This window comes from Oreochromis aureus, linkage group 14 (genome assembly GCF_013358895.1).
Source record: "Oreochromis aureus strain Israel breed Guangdong linkage group 14, ZZ_aureus, whole genome shotgun sequence".
Lineage (NCBI taxonomy): Eukaryota > Metazoa > Chordata > Actinopteri > Cichliformes > Cichlidae > Oreochromis > Oreochromis aureus.
This window is the reverse complement of record NC_052955.1, coordinates 15,887,004-15,914,176: the sequence shown is the minus strand read 5'-3', so window position 1 is coordinate 15,914,176 and position 27,173 is coordinate 15,887,004. Positions and strand designations below refer to the sequence as shown.

Sequence of the window (27,173 nt, the reverse complement as noted above, 5' to 3'; positions counted from 1 at the left end):
TTTAGTCTGATCAATGACTTCTTTTTTTTGTTTGTTTTAAATCACTGCAGCAGAGACCAACTCTAGGAATAAAACTTGGGACAATAAATTAGACATGTTCTTTCTGGACATTTAATGAAGGATAATCAGATAAATCCTCTGGCCATCTACACCTTTCTCAGATTGGAGCTATTAAATCGAGGGTGTGAAATATCATATTACCCAGGTGATCTCAAAGCTCAGAACAAATTATGTTCTCTCATCGTCAAGCCAGCAATATTTCAGGGTACTGTTATCACCGAGTTGCGATTTTTTTCAAATCTCAGCCCGGCAAGACAGATGAAGTTACGCAGCGTGATGGTACACCTTCTCTTTATTGCACAGGCCTGTGGCAACAGGTAAAAATAAAGTGTGACTTATCCAAACAAGAAGTTTACTAACCAGATAAAGTTACAGAGAGAATTCAAAGAAAGACTTTAAAGAATTAAGATCAAGAGGCAAAAAAAAATTATGGGAATGAAATGCAGGCCTTTTTTTTTCCTTTTTCTTTTAATAGCAGTGGCCTGTATTTGGCCTTCAGGAGGACCGAGGGAGCAGTAAAATTTCAATCAAGCAGAACCATCAAGAAGGCCAGCTGGTTATCATAAATATTCCAACTAGACCCTGTGTCCAAGGATGCAGGCAGTCATTTCATAGCATCTTCTTTCAGAGACAGCCAAATCTCTATTCACTTTTAATCATCATCGTCATCATCTTCGTCATTGAAGTAAACGTGCTCTCCCCTTGGGGCAGACGCCCACGTTCTGCCATAGCCCCTATTGCTGCCTGTGGGCTTCTCCTGGGTCGTGATGAGGTCTATGATGGCTGTGATCACAGCACAGTCTTTGGATTGACGGTTTTGCCAGTCTACAGGAGCAGGATTACAAATTTTGTCCTGCAGCAGAGAATCCAGCTCTTTCTTTAAACTCTGCAGGACAGACAGGAAGGAGAGATCAATAAAGAAAAAAGAAAAAATTGAAAAAAGACAGATGTGTTGTTGATGTGCATGTGTGTGTCTTTACCTTAACAAGGTGAGCAATGCGTGCAGGGGATCTAAAGACAATCCACTGGTCCACTGCGATGGTTTCCTGGTCCTCGTCTTTTTGGATGGTGATGTCTCCTCCAAAGAACAGCAGTGAGAATGGTGACACCTCGGTGCAGTCGTACAGGAAGATCTGAGGGGGCACAGAGATGTCACTAACGCGCGACGACAGGGCCATTACAACAAACACGTCAACACATTCGGTGACAGAGAGCAGCATCATTACGGCACACCCTGCCTGACAGCTATTCTGTGGTGTGGGCTGAAAGTGTCCCATTAGTTAGGAGAGGCTGTGGAGTTTGAAATGTGTTTCAGGAGAAATGTCATCTTGACCCATCTGTGACTTTCACTAATGTGTTACACCTCATCCATTTTTCTAATGTGTTTAAAGGAGATTGATTAATGATAATGCAAATTATTGTTATTTTTTTAGTTATTTATAGTTAAATTCTAAAGACTGCTGGCAGAAAAAGGTGTCATATATAGGTGCACTATAAATCAGTACGTGGGTACACACTAACAAAAAACTACTTTGCTCTCAGGTCAAAAGTCAAAGACACGGGATAAACAGCAGACTGAGGTCAAACAAAAACTATTTCAGCTTTGAAGGTTAAAGACCGAAGTATTAAAAGGGAGAGGTAAAAAAAGATGGAGCGAGAGGGGAAAAGAAAAAGAAAAAAAGCGAGGCGACAGCAGAGACGACTGCATTTACTCCATGAATGTGTAATGTTATGTCTCACCGAGGGCAAGTGCGTCAGAGAAGATAAAGTCTGACGTCATCCTTCACTTTTATTCCTTTTTGTCCTATCTACAGCCCTGGACTTCTGCTTTCTTCTCACAGTAAACAAATAACCTTGAAAATCTCGCACTCTCAGAATACCTTACTTTTACGATGTCTTTGTGCTCAAAACCACTTACACTTACATGCATAAGAAACAAAGAAATCATTTAATGACAATAATAATGACAGTGAAATACAGCAAATCATTTATTTTCCCTTAAAGACAAAGAGAAAAAGCACAGGCGGCCATCAGAGAGGACATAAAAGGTGTTTTCCTGCAGAATGGAAACATTCACAAAAAGAGAGCACAGAAAGAACAAAGACAGAGAGATGCAAGGGCGGGAAACAGGGTGTGAGGAGGGGAAGAAAAAAAAAGAGAGAGAAAATAGAAAAAGGCGGCAGTCAGGAAACGGCACTGACTGTTTTGCACCCCACCACCAACTACTACATTGTATCTGGAAGCTTTGAAGCACAAGAGCCTTTGAGAGGGACTTGAAAGGCAGTGTTTTAATCAAATATTCATTAAGTGCAAAGCTGGTGTGGCACCACTGCCAACCTTTAACCACCGGCCCTCTTTTCCACTCACATGCACCATTCGAGGGACACATGCAAATTCAAGAAGACACAAAGCAACACAGACTCAAATGTAAAAATAAATAAAGAACATTTACGCAACAATATAAGATTTACTAGGAGAGATAGATTACTCCACTGTAAGATACTCACGCTACTTGTTCTCATCTTTAGGTGATAAATAAGCCAAGTATAGTTGAATTCCGTCTCTTCGGCATTGACAGATTTTGGGTGGATACACACTTTTCCGTCAGCCTGAGTGTACACTTTGACACTGCAAAAGATCAGATGTGAGAGAGTGTAAGTGTGTGTTTTATAGAGCTGGGAATATTCACATTCTTCATACTTTTCACCATCTTTTTTTTTTTAAATTGTCTTAAATCTTAATAAATGATGAAAAAAGATATTAATCACAGCAGAAGATTGAAAACAGTTTTAAAAAAATAAATTGCAACAGTTATGATACCCCCCACCCCCCCACCCCCTTTTGATTAAATTTTTTAGACAAATTATTCAAAAGGTCTGGATAAAAATAAGGATTATGTGCAAACACTACAATCTGGTGTGATCTCTGAGGCAGAGATGAGCAGTGGAATACCAAGGACTAGCAAACTAACAGCTCACGACTGTGCTGTCAATGTCCATCAATTATTTTTATCTTATCTCAGTTGTATATATACCACAGTAAAAAAAAAAAAAAAAAAGTACAAATATTGCAAAGAATATATCTGGTCCATCTCTTGATTCTAAAATTATTGAAATGAAACCTCAGATGAACAACCAACACATGACATTTTACACTTTGTTGTTATTTACTAAACAAAAATCTGTCCAAAGTGCAGAAACAGAGTGTCAAAAACTAAGTATTTCTATAAGAATTAAGGAGGCTAGTAGCAGCCAGGGACTCCTAATCAAATGTGATTGATTAACTGATCATTAAGTGTGAACACCTCTACATAAGCAGAAGTGTTTGCAGTTTGTTGGTCTGTGTTAACACAATAATGGTGGAAAGAAATCAGCAAAGAGTCCAGCATTCCACAGTGAACAATTATTCAGTGGAAAATATTCAAGACATGTTATACACCCTAGCAAATTCACCCCAAGGTCATTCACATGACCTTGCAATGCACAGAGGAAGTAAAAAAAAAATAAATCAAACAACTCCATCTCAGACTTTACCGGCCTCAGTTAGTATGTCAAATGTTAAAGTTAATGAGAGTATAATTAGAAAAACCCTGAACAAGTACCACTTGTTTGTTGGTTTGTGCGGGTTGCCAGGAAAAAGGTTATTTTCTATAAAAAATAAATAAATAAACGAAACAAAAAAAAAAACAAGGCAACAAAGTTTTGGTTTTCCAAAATTTCTGGAATGATGTCCTTTGGACACATGAGACCAAAATAATGATGTCTGATCATAAAGCACAAACAGCTAGGGATGGGAATGGAGAACGGGTTCCCAGTAGTATAAATTCCTTACAATCATTAGTCTCCCTGCCTACCTATCGCTCTCACTTATCGATTCTTGAACTCTTGCTACAATTAGTTGATTTCAGCTCGTGTGATGGAGGAGAAAAATCTGCGAAGTTTACAGCATGGATATGGGGTTACAGTTTACAGCCTGGGCTATTCAATTCATCCAATCCATTCTCTGCCACTTAAACTCTTTCAGGGTCGCAGGGGCACTAGAGGCAGGCGAGAGGCAGGGTACAGCCTCGGCACGTCACCAGTCAGTCCCAGGGCTAACATATATACACAGACAACCATTCGCACTCACATTCATACCTATGGGCAGTTTCCAATTAACCTACCCCCACTAACTGCATGTCTTTGGACTGTGGGAGGAAGCTGGAGTACCCGGAGAGATCCCACACAAACATGGGGAGAACATTTAAACTCCACACAGAAAGACCCCGGAATTGAACTCAGGACCTTCTTGCTGTGAGGCAACAATGCTAACCACAGTGCCACCATGCCCAATTCAATTCAATTCAATTCAATTTTATTGATAAAGCGCAAAATCACAACAACACTGGCCCCATGCGCTTTATATTGAAACGCGGATCCTACAATAACACATACAGAGAAAAACCCAACAATTACATGACCCCCTCAGGGAGGAGCAGCCACCTGCTGCGACTGGCTGGGGTGAGGCATATTACTTATATTGCACAAACAGTTGAGAGCGCAGTGGTAAAGTGGAGACTGCTCCAGGACAGAAACAACTGCATTACACTGGTAACAAAACTTCAGCTCTCCAAAAGTATCTGCACGGAGACATGCTAACGCTAAACTAGCCAAGAATCCAGAGGGATGTTAAAGCTAAGTAAATGCTGACCCCAGCCCAGCACCGTGATAAAGTGAGGCGTTATTTGCGGTGAAGCCGCTTCAACAGGTAACAAAGTGATGAGCAGTCAGGCTGCAGCCTCCACCTCTACATGTTCATGTAAAGTACAATCACCATGGCGATCGCTTTAAAGTCTCTTTGTGCTGGTTTTCATCTTTGCTCTGTGCTGTTGGTTTTGTTTTCATACCTAAATATTAAGAGAAAGATCACGTGTGTCCTCATTAGGATAGAGGTTTGTTCTGGTGTGTGGGACTGTAGCCTGTAGGTTTGCATTGTTAGATAGTAATTATGAGGAAGTGTGTTTCACATCATTTTACACAGTAACGTGAAAGTAATGTAATGAGTTGTATAACGAATGTCTTTCTCCTGGGTGTAATTAGGTAACGTACTGCATTACTTTTAAGAAAAGTTTTCTGTGTAATAACTTTATTAGCAATGACCCCAACACTGATCACAACAAAGAGGGGGAATACCTCCATGCACAAAAATGTGACCACACAGCATGTAATTAGTTTGCATGAATGTAATGTCTTTGATTTGCTGCTTAAAGACGGTGATGACTCTAAAATTGGAGCCAATGGGAATGGATAGGGAATCAAACCCATACGTGATATCGATAATGGAATCAGAAGTTCTAAATTCTTATCAATTCAGCAAAAACACCTCATTTCAACTGTTAAGCACAGAAGTGAAGGTGTGATGTGAGGCTTGTTTTGGAGCCACTATGCAGTCATTGAGTCCACTATGACTTCCTCTGTAAGTCATACAGAAAATGATTACTTCAAATTATTGCTGCTAAGCATGGTTCTAAAAGGTACAGAATCATGTGGTGTTAAGATTGAAAAACTAAAAACTTAATTCTGCAGTTTTTGTTAAATACATAATGACATTGTGTAATATATCGTGTGCCATCAACTCAGGTTGTGTTTAAATACATTTAAAACTTGCTAAGGACCAGATGATATTTTATTATTTCCTATCAACTTTTCATGCCACGGTTCTTTGAGGTATACTATTTTTAAAAATGCTTTTATGTATGTGCTTTATATGCACACAGTATACAATTCACAAAGGCAGAATATTTTTGCTAAAATGACTCAGAATTTAGCTGTTCTAGAGCAAATTCTATCAGGTGATTTTTGGCTTTTTAATCCAGCGTATGCAGAATGCTGAACGTAACACTGTGTTCCACACACCAGTATGATGGCCAAAGAAAACCAACTGTTTCACTGCAGGGAACAAGCTGCTTGAAACAGAAAACAACAAACAGTGCTTAATCAGGCACTGAATTCATTAAAAAGTGGAGAGTCGTGGTGCGGACATAAACATTTAAAAACTTGCTTGGTGTTACGAATTACTTATACAAAGGAAATGACCCTGGGAAATGACTGTGCACCTGGGTCTAAAGCTGTCAACGAGATAAACAATAAAAGTGACAGCCTGCTGTGAAAGAGAGCCTGTGCCCCTGTTGTGCGTGTCTGTCTTTTGCACGCAGGTCACAGCCACCGCTTATGACAGCTGCCTTAGGGCAATTTTATGATGACTGCATTGATCTTGAGCTGCAAAAGTGCCTTTGTTTTTGACAATCATCCTAACGTGGCCTCTGCACAGCCTGGGGTAATTGTCACAGTGCCCTTACAGAACACTCTTACCAGGACGTATGATGAGATATTGCAGTGTGAAGGCCATTTTTCTCTCTGGAGATCAATAAGACTGATTGTGCACCTCTCTATCTTGGGCTGTGCAGCCCTTTCCTGTCTGTCACTGCTCATCTCCTCCTTTGGATTAGCAAACTCACCCTGGCCTCTTTTTGCTGTGAGATGGTCTGATCATGGCCACCTTAGGGTACAGACCGGCTACAATCACTGCCTTGATTAATTTTTCATTGCCTGAGAGGAAAAAAAAGTGACAGATGAAGAACAAATGAAAAAAAACAAACAAACATTAAACTTAAATGCTTCACATCATACTTTGTTACTGCTTCACAGCCCAGATATCATGACCGCTTAAAATTTTTTTAAAAATAAACAGAAAAACTTCTTACTTACCCGAGTTGACATTAGATTTGGGGTCTTTGGGATCCTTGCTGCTGACAAAGCCTGCATGCATGAGATGTTCGGCAAACTGACCCTTCATGTTTTGCAGCATCTGAATAATGAAAAGGACAAGCACACCTAATACAGCACACCTTTGACTTCACAGAAAGAAGTCCAAATTTAAAATATAGTCACGCAGAACACTTGCAATCATCCCAACTCACCTGGAGTGTGTTGGCAGACAGGAAGTTGTCCCAGCAGTATTCCCTTTCATACCTGCCTCCACGCTGCTTTGCATCCTCCCAGCCCTGGGGTAAATCAATGCACGATAAATTAAGATAGGATCAATTCATACAGCAGACACATCTGTGAGTAAAAAAATCAAGAGTCACCCATGTGGGTTGTTCTACCTGGAAAGCATTGACAATAGTGAGGTGGTCACTCTTTGAGTTTTTAGAGAGAACCTTCCGCCTCATGTCTGCCATCTTCTCTTTACCCTAAGACAAACAGATACATTTAAAACAAAAAAATCCCAGAAGTTCAAAGATGGTATACAACGTAAGCTTTCCTAAGCTGATTGTGAACTCAGCTCTACCTACCAGGGGTATGAAAAAAGGGTCTTTGAAGCTGAGGGAAGCAGCAATAGTGAGTACAGGGTCAAGGCAGCCCAACAGAGCTCCAAACAGGATGAGCTTGCCAATGTGAGGTTCCACAGGCAGCCGAGCCAGGTGGAAACCCAATGCTGTCAGATTCTCTCTTTGGTCCAGGGCGTTCTAACAAAACAACATTCATAAGACAATATCCATAAGAAAGAGCATTCAGAAACATGTCTGCAATAACTATCCCACAATCCAAGATGCAGGGCTTTAAGTGTAAAAGGTCTTAATATACCAGGTAAAATAAAAAAAACACAACAACAAAAAAAAACAAAAAAAACAGACAGACAGACAGACACACACACACACACACACACACACACACACACACACTGAAGCATCATTACGTGAAATCAAAACAAATCGGTGTGCTTACCACCATATCTGAGTGCTAGTTCAAAGCTCCATTCATATTCATTGTGTTTAACCTTGTTAGCCTGAAAGCTCATTTTTATCTGGATAAATACTAATTTCTTAGTTTGTTTGTTGCTGCAACACAAATTACTGAATTTGTAAGGGCTTTTTATAATTTTCTGACATTATATATGATAAACAACTGAGAAAGTAACTAGTATATTATGTAATCTTTGGTCACAGCAGAGCATGCAATTGGTACTCTGATTCGTAACAATCTCTTAAAAACCCTTTTAGTTACTTTCTTACCAGCTCTGTGAGATTCTTGATGGCGAGGCTGACAGCCTGTTCAGTGGGATGGTCCAAGGCTTTCTCCAGGAATCGACCTATAGACCCAAGCTTCAATATCTAGGGAGTGTATATGATATTTTGCTTTGATCAGCACAAGCATGTCATAATTTTTTTCCACATAATTCCCTTTACTTAATCAGGTGGGCTGTTAACTATGGAAAACACTGATTTATATACACACAGTACTGTGGAAAAGTCTTGAGCCACACCCCATTTCTTCATATTTTGCTAGGAAAAGTGATTTATCCAAACACATTCCAAGATGGAAATATAACAAGCTCAAAAGTTGATATTTGGTATGACCACTTTTGTTCTTCAAAACTCTCTTGTGCAGCTTTCTTATTATTTCTTTAAATAATCTTCAGGAATATTTCTCCAGGCCTCTTGATGGACATTCAAAGCTCTTCTTTAGATGTTGGCTGTCCTCTGTTCTGTTCTCTGTCAAGATGATCCCACACTGCATCAATAATGTTAAGATCTGGGCTCTGAGAAGGTCAATCCATGACTGATAGTGTTCCACTGTGTGTTTTTCAATCAAGGTACGCTTTTACTGCACTGGCAGTGTATTTGGGATGGCCGTCATGATGAAAAATGCCAGTCAGATGCTTTCCAGATGGTACTCCATGGTGGATCAAAGTCTGACTGTGCTTTTCTGTGTTCATAATTTGGCCAATGTTGATAATACCTCTGTTACCACTGGCTGAGACCCAGCTACAAAACATGACCGAGCCTCCACTGTGTTTTACAAATGGAGGCACTACCTGTTGCTCCTCTCTCCTGCCCACCTCTGTGACACCATTTTCAACCAAAAATTTCAAATTTGGGCTCATCACCCCATAAAACCTGTAGCCATTTATTTTAAGTCCAGTTCTTATGTAATTTGGCATGCCTCAGCCTTTTCTAACTCTTCTCTTCCTTATGATTGGCTTCTTCAAAGCCACCTGTCCTCTGAGACCATTTCTGATGAGGCTTCAGTGAACAGTAGATAGATCAAAAGGTCAGATCTACCTTTCAGCTCCTGTGTCAGGTCTTTGCAGGATTTTTTTTGTATTCCTATTCATGACTTTGAGGTATTCATCTGCTGTAGACAGTTTTTCTTCTGCCACTTCTCTTTTTGAGAACACACTGCACATACTGAGTTATGCCAAGTTTTCAGTTAATAACTCAGAAATATTATTTTAAGTCTTTCAGAATTATGAGTGTTAATGACAGTCAGATAATAAAAAAGTGCTTTTTGAAACTCGTTAAGTTATTTGTTATGTGTAGACACAACACTGGTTTATCCCTTAAGTTAGGTACTTAAAAAAAAAACAAACAAAAAAAAAAACTTAATTTACTATTCGTCAGTGTTAAGTGACTTAATAGACAAAGCAAAAAAAAAAACAAAAAACAAAACAAACAAGAAAAAGTTCCTCAGTGTCTAAAGGAAAACTTTAAAAGACTTTCAAAGCCTGGAGAACTACTACTAAGGACTGCTTCAAAATTACAAGAAAGTCTGATTTATTGGAGGCAAAAGATAAAGAAATAAGGGATCACTCAAGACATTTTCACAGTACTACAGATATAGTAAGATCAAGTACAGTCAGTTTTGAATGACTTGCTCATATTGCTTTTTGTGACAAAACAACAAAAATGTTAGAGCTTAGATCTAATCTTAACTAATGTAATTCACTGAATGCTATGCAAAATCAATGTGATCACATGGTTTGGTTTGGCAAATACTGAAATTCACTAAATGCATGTTCATTTCCACATTCAAAAGGGACATTTACTTGTGGCTAACTGCAGAGCAATGAAACAGTCACATCTCTATGTCTGACTAACCAGGTGATGTTGAAGTGTTTGTGCATTAGAGAGCCAGGTCAAGGTTAGCATGTTGTCAGTGTTTGGCTCACTTTAAGGACTGTCTGATGCACTGTCCAACTTTCACCCACAAGCTTCAAAAACCATATCACACACATATTCAAATGCATCCAGCAGAGAGAGTGGAGGAGACACACTAAAATACATATTCAATACAGCAACTGGTGAGAACAATCACAGCAAACACTACATCTAAATGACCTTTGGCTTAATTTTCCATTAGCACTGTTTAAAATATGTCTGAGTGGAGTGTGAGGATTTCAAAAGAGAAAATGGAAAAAAAGTAAGCAACCAAAGAAGAAAATGACTGTTTATGTAAGAGAAAAAAAATGTGTAGAAAAGAAGTAATTATACTGTCTGTAAAAAATGAGAGTAAGAGCGGGAGAGGGCATGAGTCAGCCCGGGATGCTCATCCCCAGTTCTCATTAGACAGGAGAGGCTGTAATTCAGCACAACACCAAAAACAGCAGCGCTGTCCTCGTTCCGCCCCTGCACTCACAAAACTCATTGAGAGCAATCTTGTCCTCATCTAAACTCCCAAACCCACACCTATCTGTCTCTCTCTGTCAGTCTATGACCCTCTTTCTCGCCACATATACAACCTTGATCTGCAAGCACAGCTCCTCCAGTGGTGTCCTCATAATTTCAGGTAATTGATAGGCATCCAACAGGCTGGCCCTCAGACCGTTGTACAGGTGATAGCATTTCCCCGGACACACTCTGGATATTTAGAGAAGAAGAGAGTTGTTAGAGAGACAGAGAAGGAAAAGAGGTTAAATGTTTTACAGGTCCTGTGACAAGGGCTTAATTTAAAAATCAGTGGGATGAAACTGCACACAGTAAGCAGCTCCTGCTAATTGGGCCTTGCTGCACTTTGATGTCAGAGCTATAATAACAGAACAGACGTCTCAAGTCACAGACTGGAAACAACCTGAGAGTGACTACACTTTGCCTTTCTGAGTGGTTACAGATGGGAAAGCAGGACGGAGTGGGCTTACAGGGAAGAGTGATGGGAGAGCTCAGATGACAAATAGAAGGGAAGATAATTATCCCATATCGCTATTGCATACCCAGAGGCACTAATATAAAGTATGCCCTCATTATATGTTCATCTACACATATACCCACGTGTAGACACAGACGCACACATAAACACACACACACACACACACCTGCCAGCACGTCCTTTCCTCTGTTTGGCATTGGCCAAGCTAACCCACTCAGCCATCATGGTGCTGATGTTATTGCTGGTGTCAAAGTTGGTCTCCTTAATTTTGCCTCCATCTATCACATAAACAACATCATCGATGGTGATGCTGTGAGGAGCAGGCGAGAGGCATGGCGGGAGAGAAAGGGGGGAAAACATAAGTTGCACGTAATAATACAAAAAAAAGAAAACACTTCAAAGTAGACTCTCAAGAATTCCTAGTTAAGACTCTTACACAATCACTTAGAAGTAAAAAATAAAATTCAGCCCTTTGGTAGGTTTAGAGTCTATATTTAGTGGAGTGATATGAGGGGAGTGCTGAGGGCAGGCAGCTCCTTAATTTGCTCTGCTCGTTTGTGTGAGTGCAGCACTCTGAACGCATTAACAAATTGCCTGTCAGAGAGTTTTCCCATCCAAACCAATATGACAGTATTTGTAATCAATCCAAGAGATGTATGCTAATTAGCTCCAATCCAGTTGTATGCCTCATTCCCGACTGAGGCACTCGCACACACAGAAAACACGTATATGACGGAATGTCATAAAATGTCTGTGTTTTTTCTAAACTTTTAACACTTTCCGAAGTACTAATGCAAAGACTGGACAAGCTTTTATCACAGACGCATACTCATACAAACCTGGTCTCGGCTATATTGGTAGCAATCACAATCTTTCTAACTCCAGGAGGAGGCCTTTTAAAAACCTGAGAAGAATTACAGAGAAAAATTGAGCTGGACATTTGTGATATTGAAAAGGGACTAAAGTAGGACACAATTGACAAAGAGACTGTCTGAGAAAGAGAAAAAAGAGAAACTGAAGAATCCTGACCTGTGTCTGATTAACGGTCGGCATGAGGGAGTGCAAAGGGATGATAACAAACCGGTCTGAAATGCAACAGGACACAAAAGAAAAACTCAAATAAAACACTGACTGTCAATTTAAGATACAACTAGTCCATAGGCTGAACAATTATGTGTTCTATAACAACAAGTATCCTGAAACCATGGAGAATTCTACAGCCACAGCACCCCAACTTCAGATAGGTGGAAGATAATGGATGAATGGAAAATTGCTCCACAAATAGTGGCATAGTTGCCTCACGCCACTTAACTTAAAATGACATACGTGTTTATACAAATATATGCAAAATACAAGCAATCAGCAACCAGCTGAGTCAAGTCATCTTTTGCAAAAATATAAGCTGCAGGACAAATCATTTATAATATAGAGCCTTTATTTCCAAACTTTTGCCAAACTTTCAGAGTTAACTGTATATCACAACTGACAAAGAGACCAGTTGACTATTGCAGTCAAAATCTGTCGCCAAATGCAAAACCAGCAGTCGGGAGACCACCCTCATTTTTACTCCAGTGAGACTAAGCCATAAGCAGTTAAGAAAATGGGTGTATTTCAACAAAGTGGCACAATGATGAGTGCTGTCTCGTCATAGTAAGAACATCCTGGGTTTGAATCTGCCAACCAGCTTGGGCCCCTGCCTGTTTCGGGATGCTCCGGGAACTCCATCAGTTCCAAGACATACTTGTTAGGTTATGTGGTGATTCTAAATCGCCCTTAAGTGTGAACTGTGAATGGTTGTCATCTCTCTGTCTTAGCCTTGTGATAGACTGACGACCTGTTCAGTGTACCCTGCCTCTTGCTCTATGACAGCTGAAATAGGCTTTTATATTGCTGCGACCCTGAATTCAATAAGTGGTTAAGAAAATCAAAGGATGGATTTCTCAACTGTGGAACAGAAAATTGTATAGTCAAAGCAAGGAAGAAAAATTGCAAGACACCCACGTGCATGCGTTCCATGCTGTACATCCTGAATGTGTGTTTCTGTTTGCATACCTGATCGGAACATTTGCTGAGCCATGAGAAGGTCGTTGAGAGTACTGATGTTGTCCCAACCAGGCAAGAACACCAAGATTGCTCCTTCCTGTCCAAGACATGATACAAAACTCTGAACACAGATGTAAGTCACAAAATCCAACAGGGTCTCAGTAGATCGGGAGTCCAGTGAACAAGATGCCCATGTCTTCAGAGGAGCTGAGATGAGGCAGATAGATATGATTTGCTCTCAGCTCCCAACCTCTACATTCACATTCAGACACAAAATAGCCACTACAACTCCAACATCTTTATGACAAATGCATCTTTATAGTACAGTAGAGCATCTGATTAACATTAACAAAAGGACTCACTTAATTTTCCCCACAATAGCAAAGAGAAAAGGAAATCAATAAGTCACATGAAAAAGTACAGACACAGAAATGCTAGCTGTGAAAACATAAGAAGAGAAGACTAAATGGTGAGGAAATCTCTGTGCATTGAGTCCTTTTGTCAGTGGCTGCAGATTGCTGACCACTTAATGGATATCAGGCATCAGCGCATCATTCACAAAGCCAAAATCCATTACAGTAATGCTGTGACGGTTAAAAAAAAAAAAAAAAGCTGAAAAAGACTCCTTTAATGACTGATGAAGAGTAACTCTGTTATTGCAGCAGCAAAGAATAGAATAGAGAGAATGAGACAAAGATTCAGTCAACAGCTAACACAGAAATCCACAATATTACTATATACAAAACAGATGTGTAAAGGTAAATTGTTTAGGGTGCAGTACTGTTTAATTTCTTTCCATACAAGCTATTACCACAGTTGTTGTCTCAACACTAAACAAAGTTTTGACAACAACTCAGTGACACAAATATGAAGGTTACAGTTTGTGACACATAGAATTACACAAGGCAGTCAATACTAGCCCATGGTACCATGCTGGAAAGGTCAAAGATAAAATTAGTCAAATCTGTCTTCAATAAAGATACAGTCACACAGACATGGTTATAATACAGAGCAGAGTTTCAGCAAACTCGTTTTCACCCTTTCCAGATTTAAACAAAGGATTCTCTAGCTAAAATTAAGCTGCTATAAAAATCAATTCTATAAAAAGCACCATGTTATTCATTTCCACAGAGAAATGAAGGGAAGGCATAAAAAGTAGCTTCTAGGCCTCGATTACCCCAACTTTTTAATTAAAGCTAATTATTATCACCAGTTCTCAACCACTGGCACTCACATGGGACTGTATGTGTGTATTTGTGAAAGAGACGAAGGTAGGATGCCTAGCTACAACCTGACAAATCACACGCATCCAGGAAAGAAACACACTCTAATTAATTCTAACTAAAAATTAAATAACAGTACAGTAAGCTCTGTAGAGATGGTCTACTCTACGGCAGCACACACACACACACACACACACACACACACACACCAAACCACCCACATACAGTTGCACCCAGCAGGCATTCATTAATGCCTGTATGTTAAACCCCTAGGTGTATAATCACAGAACCCTGCAACATAATTAACCAATCATCACAGTCAAAAGCTCGGCAGATGGCCCATATCCTTGGTTCAGATTATCATCATGGTGAATCAGCCAGTTCTCTCACAGCCATTTGACAACGCCACAACAAATCAGCTGGTTGACTGGCTCAGTGTGGCCGTGACTGATGGAGATACAGCTTCATATGGGAAAGTATAATTATTCTGTCTGTCTCTGTTAGTCACTCTGTGTTCTTCTTCTTTTTCACTCACTTTTATTTATGCATCCAAAAACTATTTTACTTCATTCAGTTGTAGCATTTAACTTTTTAAAATGGTACTGAAAATCATTATTCTTCTCTCATTAATAGTAGTCTACCCTGATACGCCTCCTAGTCAGCAGGGGGAATTTCTGTGGAGTGTGCATGTCTCCCTGTGCCTGTGTTGGTTTTCTTTGGGTGCTGGTTGTAATTTATAGACTGTAAACTGTCTCTATAGGTTTGTGTCTTTGTTTGTCTCCTGTGTTAGATCTGTGATGGACAGACGACCTGTATAGGGTGTACCCTCCCTATAATAGCTGGGATAGGCTCCAGGCTTTAGATAAGCAGCTAAAGTATGGACATATATTTTTTCATAATAACCATGTTACCACTTTCCTAGAAAAGCTACTAAGCCAGCAGTTACAAAAATTAAAACTTTCTACTTTCAAGTCACACAGGTGACATTGTATTCACAAAGCTAACAACTGTGCACTGAAATGATTTCGACGTCCAAAAAAGGAAAGTTAACCAGAACTGGAAAAAGGAAAAAGGGAATGGAGGTGCAGTGGGAGAGCATCTGTTCAATCACTCATTAGCAGAAATTTGCTGCCAGGATCTGTGTCATTTTCTCTGATCTAATGTCTGTGTTTGGAACCTAGCCCGCCTGCTCCCTCCATCTGCTCCATCTAGGAATGTACTGTACTTTGCCAGCCTAAGAGTCTCCATTAACTATTAGTTTTCATTTAATATCAAACCACCTTTCACATGGGCAACTTTCTGTCAATGATTAAAGAACATGATGTCCAAGAACTAAAATCTTCAAAGGCAAGCTCCTGTTACAGAAACATTCATTTTGACATTTTTATAAAGTACAAATTCACTTTTTTTTTTTTTTTAAATAAAACACATCATCTAGAATTTGGCCAATTTATGCCAGCTGCACTCAAACCACATCTAAAAGGCTAGACTCACCTCCTCATTGAGCACAATATAACGAATTAGTGCCAGAATTAGGTCCAGATCAATCTTCTCATCTCTGTCTAATATCTCGAGAGCCTCAATGGTTGTGTCAGAGTACCTGTAAAACACAGGACATGGAGAATCAATAAATAACTCCCCACTATTAAACATGGCAACATAAGTGCTCCTGCTGTCCCCTTGTTGCTGGAGGTGTCACACCATGTAGGATGTCTACAACAGGTTTATAGATATTTTCACATGCTATGCTTTAGTACAAAAATGCAGAATAGCTTTGAGTTACAGTTGATACTTTTTCTTTGTTGTGGTAATAGCACTGGTGATCAGTAACAAATTAATAATTGGTTTCTTTGTCTTTTTTTCCCCTTTAGAATGATAAAAAGAGAAACATCCGTGTAGTGTTCAACTATAAAAGCAGTATTTCTGTTTTTTAAAAAATGAAATCATTCCTGTATTTCAGTAGGTCTTAATACAAAAATGTGTTTTATGTTGAAACCTTTTGAAATCACCAGAAAACTAATTTTGCAAGCACACCGACAGTGTTCAAAGCAAAATTTCTGCCTACTTACACAATAGACTGGATGCCATGTTGTGAATTTAGGACTTAATTACTTTTTAATTACAAAACTAAAAGCTGGCAAAACAAACCAACACTGAATATGCCAAGACATTTAAAAAAAAATATTTGTTAATATTACGCTATTTTATAAATGATCATGCTCCTCAAATTCTCAGTAATATTGTGATTCTTCTTAAAGCTTTCAGTTCGGTAAGACAAAGCATTTTGGAAAAGTGTTATCACAGGAATTCTCATTTGAAAAAAAATAGCCTTTTCTGTTCAGGGTAATAACATATCGAATTCCTTACCTATAGTATTCAAACTTTAAAATTACACTGAAATAGTTTTTGAAGTGGAATCCAGTCACATAAACATGAACAGTCTTCTGTCTCCTGTTTAGAGCCTCTATCGTTATATTGCAGGTGTGTCCTGTGGCATCTTATCTCCATTCTATTGTGTTGTGGGATTTTCTCTCAGTTATTGGATAGATTATATATGTTCATGATTTTTCTTTGCATGCGTGTTAAAAGCCCAACTAGGGATTGCAAACCAGCCCAGGCAATAAATGCTTGTCCCTATGAAAATAAAAGCTTTTCACTTCAGGCATTGTGTTCCACTAGACTCTCTGAAGGTAGACTACAAGCAAGTAATCAGGTCTACACCCTATCTTTATGAAACAGCTATATAAAGATATGAGTACATTTTACATAGTTGTACTATATGAAGAAGAATTTTTCTTGTGAGAAGATGATCCATCTCAACCGGAGCTGCCCCTCTTAAAAGTTTTAAACCAGTTATTAGAGAGAAACTTGCACCCAAAATATTTAGTAAGTGTCAAATTGGCAAAGCAAAGTCCTCCACAGCTGTAATTATGTTTGGAACAGAAGCAACTAAGCTACAGTGTTGTTGTATCTGTACTAAGCAGACCTTGGAACTGTCTGTGATGGTGCACTTTAATTGTAGCTATGTTTATGTAACAAATGCATCAGACATCAGTTTCAAGCACTCATCTTTCTCTTACTGTTTGTAGATCAAAACCATAATTCTCTATATTTATTCTTCATGAAATCAGAACTTAAAAGAAATGTATTTACCCAAAACTAAGAGTCTCACAAATCCTCCTGTTTCCTACCTAAAAAAACTGGCAGCTGTTCTTCCAATTTAAGTAGCTCGATTTTCTCACCAACTCACCTGCCCTGTAGTGTTCGTGCGTAACATGGCCAGCTTTCCTTGTATTCAGCCTCTTTCTCCTCTTTCTCAGGTCTGGAGTTTCGCCCCTGCCAAAAACCTCTCTTCCATGAGGGGCGACGGTCCTGATTCTGGGGCCGATACCTAGCAGAGAAACCCAGCCTAGTTTATACGAGGTCCCAGTGTGTCTTTGTGCATGTACATGTGTGTTTGGTAGCAAAGTGGTTCTACCTGGTCATCTCTATAATGTCCTCAAGTAGGAACTCCTCCACTGGGAACGTCAAACCAGGAATGTGGATCATTGGGCAGTTGTCTGAACAGAGAACAAAACCGTGAGCGGCGAGAAAGAAGAACAGCTCTTTTGCAATTAGAACTGCAAAACTTTTGCTGACAATTTGGTGAAGAAATTAGTGAGCTACATACCAAAGTATTGGGAAAACTTCTCTGCGTTGAGCGTGGCACTCATGAGAATGATCTTAAGGTCATCTCGGAGGTTGAGTAAGTCCTTTACAATGATGAGCAAAACGTCTGATTGCAGGTTTCTCTCATGGATTTCGTCCAGCACCAGGTGACTGATACTGGACAACAATCTGACAATAAAAGCAAATAAAGTGAGCAATTTTTCCAAAGTAGCTTTTTTTTTTGTTGCCTTTTTCTGTCTAAAGAGTTAAAAAAAACAAAAAAACAATACTGGTTGACTTTCTTTTTTTTTTTTCTTACAAATTCTTTCTTGTTTCTCTTTAAAGATCTTACAAGCTTCAATTAATGGCACTACCTTTGTAAGTACTTTTAAGTGAGATTTAAATTATTTTAAATAATTTCACAAAGCACAGACATTACCAAAAAAAATAAAATAATAATTTTTAGAAAGTGTTTAACAGAGCTACAGTCCATACAGACGTCCACTTGTAAGCCAAGTCATGTGCGAATTTAGCTTAACACCAAAAATGCAGCATTTAGTCCGAAAAGGGTAGCCCTGAAATGACTCACTAGAGTCGTGCCAACGAAAGAGCATGAAGTGAGACAACAAGGAAAAGCTGGCACTTTCACTTAGTCTGTATTTCTTTTTCTGAAGGCACTTAGAATGCAAAGACAAGCATGGAGGAATGAGTCAACAGAAAATGGGGACCCATACTAATGAATCTTCCACAGACAGTAGCGTCAACCCCAAATCAATGGGGACAAAACAGAGTGACAAACAAAGGATGGCTGGAATGGAGATATAGGGGAAAAAAAGCAGAGAAGATGTACAGGGAAAAGATGTATACAGGATGAGAAGGCAGAGGTGGAAGCAAACTCACGGGTCTGAGCGAAGCCACTGAAGAATAATGCCTGTTGTACAGTACAGGATCGAACCTTGTCTCCTTGGTAACCGGCTGGAAAATGGGAGAAGAAAAAAAGAAATAAAAAGATACTCTTACATCTGTGCAATTTAGAAAATTTAAAGTAAGGTCACCAAAATAAAAGCAGGACTTCTCTGAGAAATGAACTTAGCTTTTGTAACAGTTAACTGTGTTGCATTTCCACCATCCTTTTTGCTACTTTACTTTAAATAAGCACCACTTTTATGTTTAACGTGTACATAGAAGTGAAAATAAAATGTTGCTGATACAAAATATTATACTACAATATGTAACAGAATTGTAGTATGCTACAGTGCACTACAGTAAGAAGGTTTATTCATGCTTTGTTTATGTATTAATGCTGAAAAGTTTATTCAATTAATTACAAAATGACTTCTCTTATTTTAAAGTTAACACTGTAGGAACTGCCTTTCATATGATATCTGAAAAAATAAAATTCACTGACAACTGAGCCTTATTAAAGGGTTTGTTGTATAACTGATACAAGATTAATGTGGCAAGAAGAGGAGACTAATTACAAGATACAATATTCTTTTCTTTTTTGTGTGAAGCATCAAGTCCAAAGAACAATTAATGTATATTTCACAAAAATCAAAAGAGAGTAAAAACAGCAAAAGCACCAAGAAAAACAGTGAGTCTTCTGGACTGGTATAAAAATACAGAGCAACATGTATCAATGGCAAGACATTCATAGTAGAATACAGTTGTAACCACACATTTCTATACCGTAGTATTGCAGAGCAACATGTTCACTGTGTATTTATTCACAAATACTCTGGATCCTGTTTCACAAACACTCTAGCACTGACACAGCTGGCTGCTTTACCTGGCTATTACCCAAACCTTGCACATACTGAGAAGATTCTGTCACCTTCATTTTCATCAGTGACTGTGAGTAGTGGATTACATGACTTTGGCAATGATAGCCTATGGAGTGAGTACTGACTACTATCAGTAAGCTAAATCAGTTGTGAAAAATCAGCCAGTAAATAACAAGCAGAATCGGGTATTTTTATTATAGAAACACATCCAACAGAAATCAGACTTTGTATCAGTAATTCAGCATTGACTCAAATTGTCAACAAATAAACTGGTTTCTCGCAAATTTAGCTCGAGCTGGTGAATTCTAGATTACTTGTGTTTTCATTGTGTTTTGACCTATTTCTATGTGGCTTTAAATAAGTTACTTACCTACTGAGAGAAGTCTTTACTTTTTTTAGATGAATTGCAAATTGCTTGTAGGGAAAGTTTGTTAAACTTTTAATGATGCACAAACAAGGACTAGCATATACCAACTGAGAGACACCCGTGGTCTCAGTAATAGTAGGTAATGTCAGCACAGCTGGATGAATCTTTCAAAAAGATGCCTGTATGATTTGCCATTTAACTTCTTTCATAAAAGACATTATTTTGTTGTTTTTCTTGTTTTTATGAGAGTTACAAATCATACATTCAGAAGCTTGCTGAATCTAAAAAAAAAAAAGAACCAAATGAAAAAAATTTGAAAAATGTGGCAAATCATCTTATATTCAGTGTCTAGCACCTTGTTATCTGTCCCATTTCTCTCACAGTAATAGTTTTTTTGCCCATCTCCTTATTTCTAGTCCCCTTTACTGCATTTCATGAGTCTCAGTCTCCTGCATACTGCACTATTGTATAAATCACTGTTCGCTCAGGCTGCACAACAGCAAATTGCTTTTGTTCAATTCTTGCTGCAGATGTTCACTAATGTGTGTGTTTTTAAGAAAAATCATTTTATGGCTTTCATTTACTCACACATTTCATGTATCCATCTTGAGTCCTTTCACCAAGTCTATGCAGACAATGTATACATAAAAAAATATAACACACTGTAGATCTCATGCGGAACATCTGAGCTCCGTAAACTTTTAATTTAAATATTAATGAGCTATAACATATGTGCTGTGTTAAAACTGCTAACTACGTCACAATCTGTGTTTAAGATGTCTAAATCTGTTCCTACTCTGACAATGCTGGCTGATATCACCAACTTCACTCTAAACCACAAAGCCTCAGCTGTTACCGCCAACCTTGAAAACAGCAAGCTCAGTCTGAAAGAGACAGACGTAATCAGGGAGGGAAATAAAACAGTCTGATTTCTGCAACAGCACTCCCATCAATTTAACCTGCTGTGACTGGACTCTTCGCCATATCAGATCCAAGGGAAATGAGCTTTTTAAACATAAGGCATTGCTTTTGGTTTCTTAGCCTCTAAACCAATTACAGAATGTCAATTAAACATACAGTGAGCCTAATTTCCCCTTCACACAATCACTGGCCACTTTGTTAGGCATGACTGTTCAACTGCTTGTTAATGCAAATATCTAATCAGCCAATTAGATATTTGCTCATATAGTAGCAACTTAATGCATTCAGGCATGTAGACATGGCCAAGAGAGCAACCATCTTCAGCGAATGGACAGCAAATGGTCAGAAAAAGATAATCCAGTAAGCAGCAGTTCTCTGGGTGAAAATGCCTTGCTGTTGCCAGAGGTCAGAAGAGAAAGGCCAGTCTGCTTGGAGCTAATAGGAAGGTAAAAGTAATTCAAATTAAAAAAAAAAAAAAAAAAAAAAAAAAAGCATCTCTGAAAGCACAACAGGTCAGATGGGCTACAAGTGCCACAACTCTCTTGGTTCAGAACAGGAAATTGAGGCCGCAATTCACAGCAGCTCACCAAAATTAGAAAACGGAAAAATGGAAAATCTTTGTCTGGTCTTTCTTAAACATCTTAAACATGACAATGAGTTCACTGTAGTCAAATGGCCTCCACATTGACCAGATCTCAATCCAGTAGAGCGCCTTTAATACGTGGTGAAAAATAGAACTTTTCCATCATGGATGAGCAGCCAAGAAATGTGCAAAAAATGTGTGATTGTGTCATGTCAAAATAGGCATGAGAAATGTTCCTGGCACCTTGCTGAATATATGCAATGAAGACTTAAGGCACAGAATGCAAAAGAAGTCCAACCCAGTACAAGGAATGTGTACATAGTGAAGTTTCAGGTGAAAGAATTTTAAGCATGAGCACGTCTCGAAAGTGTTGCGTACCTCTGCAGGCGGATTTGGTAACCACATGAATTCCCATTCCCAACACTTTCTGCCCTCTCTGCCGCTACACGCTCTGCAACCTGATAGGAAGAGCACACACACATAGTAGGCTTGTGTAGAGTAGAAAAGGGCGATGTAAGGAAACAGTACATTTCCCATGTATTTACTCTCTATAAATATGCAAGAAATCAGGAAGGAGACAAATATTTTCCACAATAAAAAAGATTAAAAAAATATATCCATATCTTTTTTTTAATCAAACTAATTATTTTGCCCTTTCATTTCATTGTTTAATTCTAGTTAAGTGTGGGAGTTTGTACTTTGCATTCATTCACAGACAGACCACATTCTTTCATAGGTTCTCTGCTGTTATCATATGTGTGTGTGTTTGTGTGGCTGGACTCATGGTCCTGTGTTTGTGTAAATTTGCACTACTCTCTGGCTCACGGTGACAAAGATTGTTAGTATTTAACTTATGCAGTGGCTTAGAGGCACATGTGCACGCACTCTTATTAAAAGCTAACACACAACAGTGATGCCTCTATGCATAGGCCAAATTCTGATTGGTTATAAAGACACATTTGATGGCAGAGAAGCTAGCTTTGGGCAGAGAACCAACAGGTCTGCTAGGAATCAAAGGTGACTGCCTGACCTATCCCATAGAGAAGCAGCACAACAGAAGCATTGCTATGGCAACCACATTAAAATCAGTAGGCACACAACAACATATAATCCTTCAGAGGCCAGCAGAGTACATACCGAGATGGCACTGATGCGTCGAGGCTGTGTGCAGACCACACGGCACATTGAGCCCATGCCTCTGTTGATATAGTCATCTAGGATGAACTGAGTAACCTGAGTGGTTTTGCCACATCCTGTTTCCCCACTCACCACTAGGACACGGTTAGAATTGATCAGCGTTACCAGCTCCTGAAAACAGAGGGATTGAAGAGGAGTGATTTACAGATGAGGCAGCAAAGCAAACAATAACAAAACAATAAATAAAATGTGAAAACTAGTAATGAAGTTTTAGCAGAACTTGCGATTCATGATAAAAGCACATTTCCATGTGAAATACTTGCCTCTTTTTTCCCATAAGATGGTAGTTTTTCCCTGAATTTCTGAAGACAAAAAGAACAGATGATGAGTAAAATAATGACATAAAAATTCAATAAAATTAGGAACAGATACTCTGTTTTTAAATTCCATAATGGGAACAATCCTAGCACATCAGAAGTTATCCAATTCTAATAACCAAAGATAAATACTGACTCTGCTCAGTAATTCAGTAATACAGCGGTAACCAATATTGCAATGCATTTGGGCAGCGTTCTTTTTTCTTTTTTAAACATAGATCCTTTCAACTGAATAAAACCCATTATTTTTTATTTTTCTTATTAAAAACACTAATTAAATTGGACATTTGGACATTAAATGACAACAAATGACTAGTGTAGTAGGCATGTTGATATCTTAAGGCACTAAACATGCTAAACTACCAACAAAATCCTCTGTCCCCACCTTAGCTATTTTAATAAAAATGTTGATGCTAGAAGCTTAAACCTAGATTTTATACCATTGAAAACTCTTACCAGCATTTCTTTGTACTTTGCATCTGATTTCTTACTCTGCAGATCTCTCTTCAAGTAGTCATCCAGGGACCTGTCTCGGACTACTTCCTGATGTAAGAACTCCAGATCCTTATCCTTAATAACTGGTTTCGCCACCTCCTCTTCCTGATCTTCTTCATCCCATTTATCTGGCGGCTCATCTTTAACCGCTGTTGTAGAGTGACTAAAAAAAACATTAAGTGGTATAAACGTCCAATATTACCTGGAAAACCTTACAATACTATTTGTTCTGCAGAATTTCTAAATGATTTTTTTTAAAAATTTAAATCATTTAAAAAAATTTTTTTTAAAAATTCACACATTTTCACACAAAGTTACCTTTGTGATTTGCCAGCTGCTTTCTTTTGGCCAGAACTACCTTCTTCTTCCTCCCATTTGACCTCAGTCTTCATTTTTTCCTCTTCAGGCAAATCCCCATCAAAGTAACTAATGATGATAAACACGCTAAATTAGTCATGATGTCAGCAGTCAAAGGGGAAGAAATAACTGAAAAACTATCCTGTTCCTACTTAATTCATTATAAGTTAGTAACGACAATTAAGTCACAAATGATAAAGCTATACAACCCTCTCTCACCAGTGGGCACTATCCCTGGCAGCTGTTTGCCAGCTGTCAGAGGTCGAGGCTCTTTCATCCCTGCAGCCCCTTTCTAGGCCAAGTTGGTCATTCTGGACAGAGTTAAGCAGCTTGGTAATGTGTTGCTCTCTTGCCTCATCCATTTGGACCACTGCCCGCTGCACAAGCAAATGGGAAAAGGAAAGTTAGCTATGACCTTGCAACAGTGTTTTTCCAAATTTTACTTTATACCACTGAAAAAAAAAATACTACTCATTAACACTTTGAAACAAGATAAATATGTAACAGAATAACTTATTGTTGTAGATGTAGTTTTGAATTGTGCTGTGTAAGTAATCCTTTTTTTAACACTATGACAGATTGGATATTTATTCAGTATATAATGATGATGGTGGTGGTGTGTTTGTATTATTAGTATTATTATTAATAATATTTTATATATAATAATTATTACCATTCTTATATATTGTACAAGCAACTGTCTGTTAACCAACAGGGGAAAATGTGACTTACTGCCCATGTTCAGATCAGTGTGAACACTTTCTGTGCACACAGTGAGCAATTTTCCAATCAGTTTCCTACACTTTGATGTGCTCAAACATCTGCTCCTAACAGGGTGACTGCAGTTATACAGACAGACCTTCCATCTTTACAATGAGCATGACTTCAATCACAGTCCATACCGATCTCCGGTCAGCTTGCTTCCTCCTAACGGCTCCATATCTTGCGTACCACAGTCCAATCTCACGGCCCTTCAGGTGTGGAGGAGGACGGTCTCTTTGTCCACCTCCTCCCCGATCCGGGTCAAATTCGGAACTGTTTCCTCTCGAGCCTCCTCCACCTCCCCTTTCCCATCTTTCTCTGCTGCCATCTCTGTGCCCGCGACCTCCTCTTCTACCTCTTCTTCCTCCTCCACCTCCATATCCATAGCTCATGTTGTCGTTAGGAGCAGGCAACGGTAACGTCCGTTAACCTGCGTTCGATTAACGGATTACAGCTACTCGCTAACCAGCAATATTCAGTGGATTTGCGAACTAAATATTTCACTTCAAAAATATGCGGTGACACTCACGTAGCCACTGACAGTTGGGTTCTTGATAACTACACCCAAAACCTAAATTGCGCCCCTCTAACTCACTTATTAAACAACAACATCCTCTTGAAAAAGTGTCACATCCGAGATACTTGCTGGTTTCCATCTGGCATGTCGCATAATACTGCCGTCAACATTTTCAGCAACTAGATATTGACGTGGCGCTCTAGGATTGGTTGCTCTCCGTATTACCGTTTTAAACGCTACTTTCTAGATCTAGCTGACTTCTTCAAACGAAGTTATGATGGTAGTTAGCATAGAAATGCATATTTCAGTTCAAATTTCCAGTTAATTTTTAATGCAATTTTCTTATGATTATTATGGATTTTGCTTTTTATATAACCTCTACCAAATGTCTCATTTTCATTACTGCTGGTACCAGATGGGGAGATAAGCTGTGCAAGAGGTGCAGTTGATGATGTTTCTTTCTCCCCATACAGATGCTCTAAGGGATTTACTGTGTAGATCAGGGCACTGACACTTTACCACTGACCTTTAAACATAACTGTTTGCCTCTGAATTATTGTATTACTAAAGCATTCAGTCCTGTTACTTGTATAATTTCTAGCAGTGCTTAACAAGTTTATTAGACCACCACCCAATGTAAGAGTTACACCCAAGCTGCCCTTAATTAATAGTATTGGTAATTATACTTGTACTTTTATAATAGTTAATCAGATTCTCACTCAAAAATATATATTTATTGCTAATATTATTTTTTTAATAAGATGCCAAGTTACAGCTATTTACTTGCATTCCTGAAGAGAAAAAAACCCTTTTGTAGTTAAATGTTATGCTTGATTCATTCCTGAATCTCAGATTTGGATATAAAAACATGAGTTCAGTTTGCTTTTTACCTAATAAATAACAACATAATTTTTTAGTTTCAAACAATTTTTTGATAGTTTTTGTTTTTATGATAGGTTCTTATGACATTTTAATACATTTATTAAACACTATACATTTTTACATACAATACATTGTTCTCATTCAACATCAGTGTCAGACCTCATAAATGTGCTTCTGGAAGAATGGTCAAAAATTCCCAAACACACCTCGTGGAAAGCCTTTTGAAAAGAGTTAAAGCTGTTATAGCTGCAAAGGGTGGGCTATTAAACCCCAAACATCTTGAACGGGATGTCACCCAGGTTCATATGTATTTGAAGGCAGACAAGCAAGTACTTTTGTCAATAAAGTGTACACTGTTTTCAATTACCACCACATACATAGATAAGCATATTATGTAAAAACTCAATTACAACTCAAATTATGACATTTATTTAGCGTGATTTGTAAATTTAAAAAGAAAACTACCTTGTGTCCTTTTTTACATAAACAAGCAAATGTAAACAGATGGTACAAAAAAACAAGAAAGAAATGATGGGAATTCATAAAACATTTCTGTTAATTACTCACTGAATAATGTTTAAACAGTATAAAAGTATAATTTTATTCTTTTTTAGATTGTAAAATGACATAATACATTTTAGGAAACACACTAAAAGAGGGATTCAACATAGCCTCTGGAGTCATGTGACAAATTAGAATAAAATAAAAAACCTGCCTCTTTTTTCGTACACTTGAAGATGTATTGTGCAAGCGCAGAATGCCAAAAATTTTACTTCCAAAATTTCTCGGAAATGACGTTAGACTGAATTCATCACTAAATACAAGTTCACTTAAAGCACTGTAGACTCTAAGATTCCCACCTCCATGATTTAGAATTCAGGAAGAGTGTCTAATTAATTTTTACTTTCATTTCTGTGGTATTTAATATCCATTAACTATAAAGAGAGTCTTTGCTGTTGGCTTCACTGCACATGTTCTTATACAGAGGCAAATCTGAAGAATCCTTTGTAATATATCCAACTGTTTAAGATAGAAGATAGATTTTTTTTCCTG

At 38.4% G+C, this 27,173-nt stretch overlaps 1 protein-coding gene across 1 annotated transcript; it reads right to left on the bottom strand.

Moving 5' to 3' along the window:
* Nucleotides 1-334: 334 nt before the first annotated feature.
* dhx36 (DEAH (Asp-Glu-Ala-His) box polypeptide 36) lies at nucleotides 335-25,417 on the bottom strand. Its single transcript, XM_039622865.1, has 27 exons — nucleotides 25,251-25,417; nucleotides 24,862-25,151; nucleotides 24,179-24,336; nucleotides 23,921-24,028; nucleotides 23,564-23,765; nucleotides 23,054-23,092; nucleotides 22,731-22,901; nucleotides 21,972-22,051; nucleotides 18,839-18,913; nucleotides 17,961-18,127; nucleotides 17,769-17,850; nucleotides 17,541-17,681; nucleotides 15,785-15,890; nucleotides 13,077-13,164; nucleotides 12,054-12,109; nucleotides 11,864-11,928; nucleotides 11,191-11,334; nucleotides 10,621-10,738; nucleotides 8,114-8,212; nucleotides 7,394-7,567; nucleotides 7,205-7,291; nucleotides 7,019-7,102; nucleotides 6,807-6,906; nucleotides 6,557-6,647; nucleotides 2,568-2,688; nucleotides 1,041-1,193; nucleotides 335-946 (listed from the first exon to the last, which is right to left on the bottom strand). The coding sequence occupies exons 2-27, from the start codon at nucleotides 25,111-25,113 to the stop codon at nucleotides 713-715; spliced, it is 3,195 nt and encodes a 1,064-aa protein (XP_039478799.1). The 5' UTR covers nucleotides 25,114-25,151; nucleotides 25,251-25,417; the 3' UTR covers nucleotides 335-712.
* Between the last annotated feature and the right edge of the window lie 1,756 nt (nucleotides 25,418-27,173).

Excerpts from the sequence above, each read along its gene's own strand:
- dhx36 (XM_039622865.1), bottom strand. The coding sequence starts at position 25,113 with ATGAGCTATGGATATGGAGGTGGAGGAGGAAGAAGAGGTAGAAGAGGA. Across the intron at positions 7,292-7,393 it reads ACCCTTTTTTCATACCCCTG|GGTAAAGAGAAGATGGCAGA; the intron begins GTAGGTAGAGCT and ends TGTTTGTCTTAG. Across the intron at positions 6,907-7,018 it reads TGTCTGCCAACACACTCCAG|ATGCTGCAAAACATGAAGGG; the intron begins GTGAGTTGGGAT and ends TTCATTATTCAG.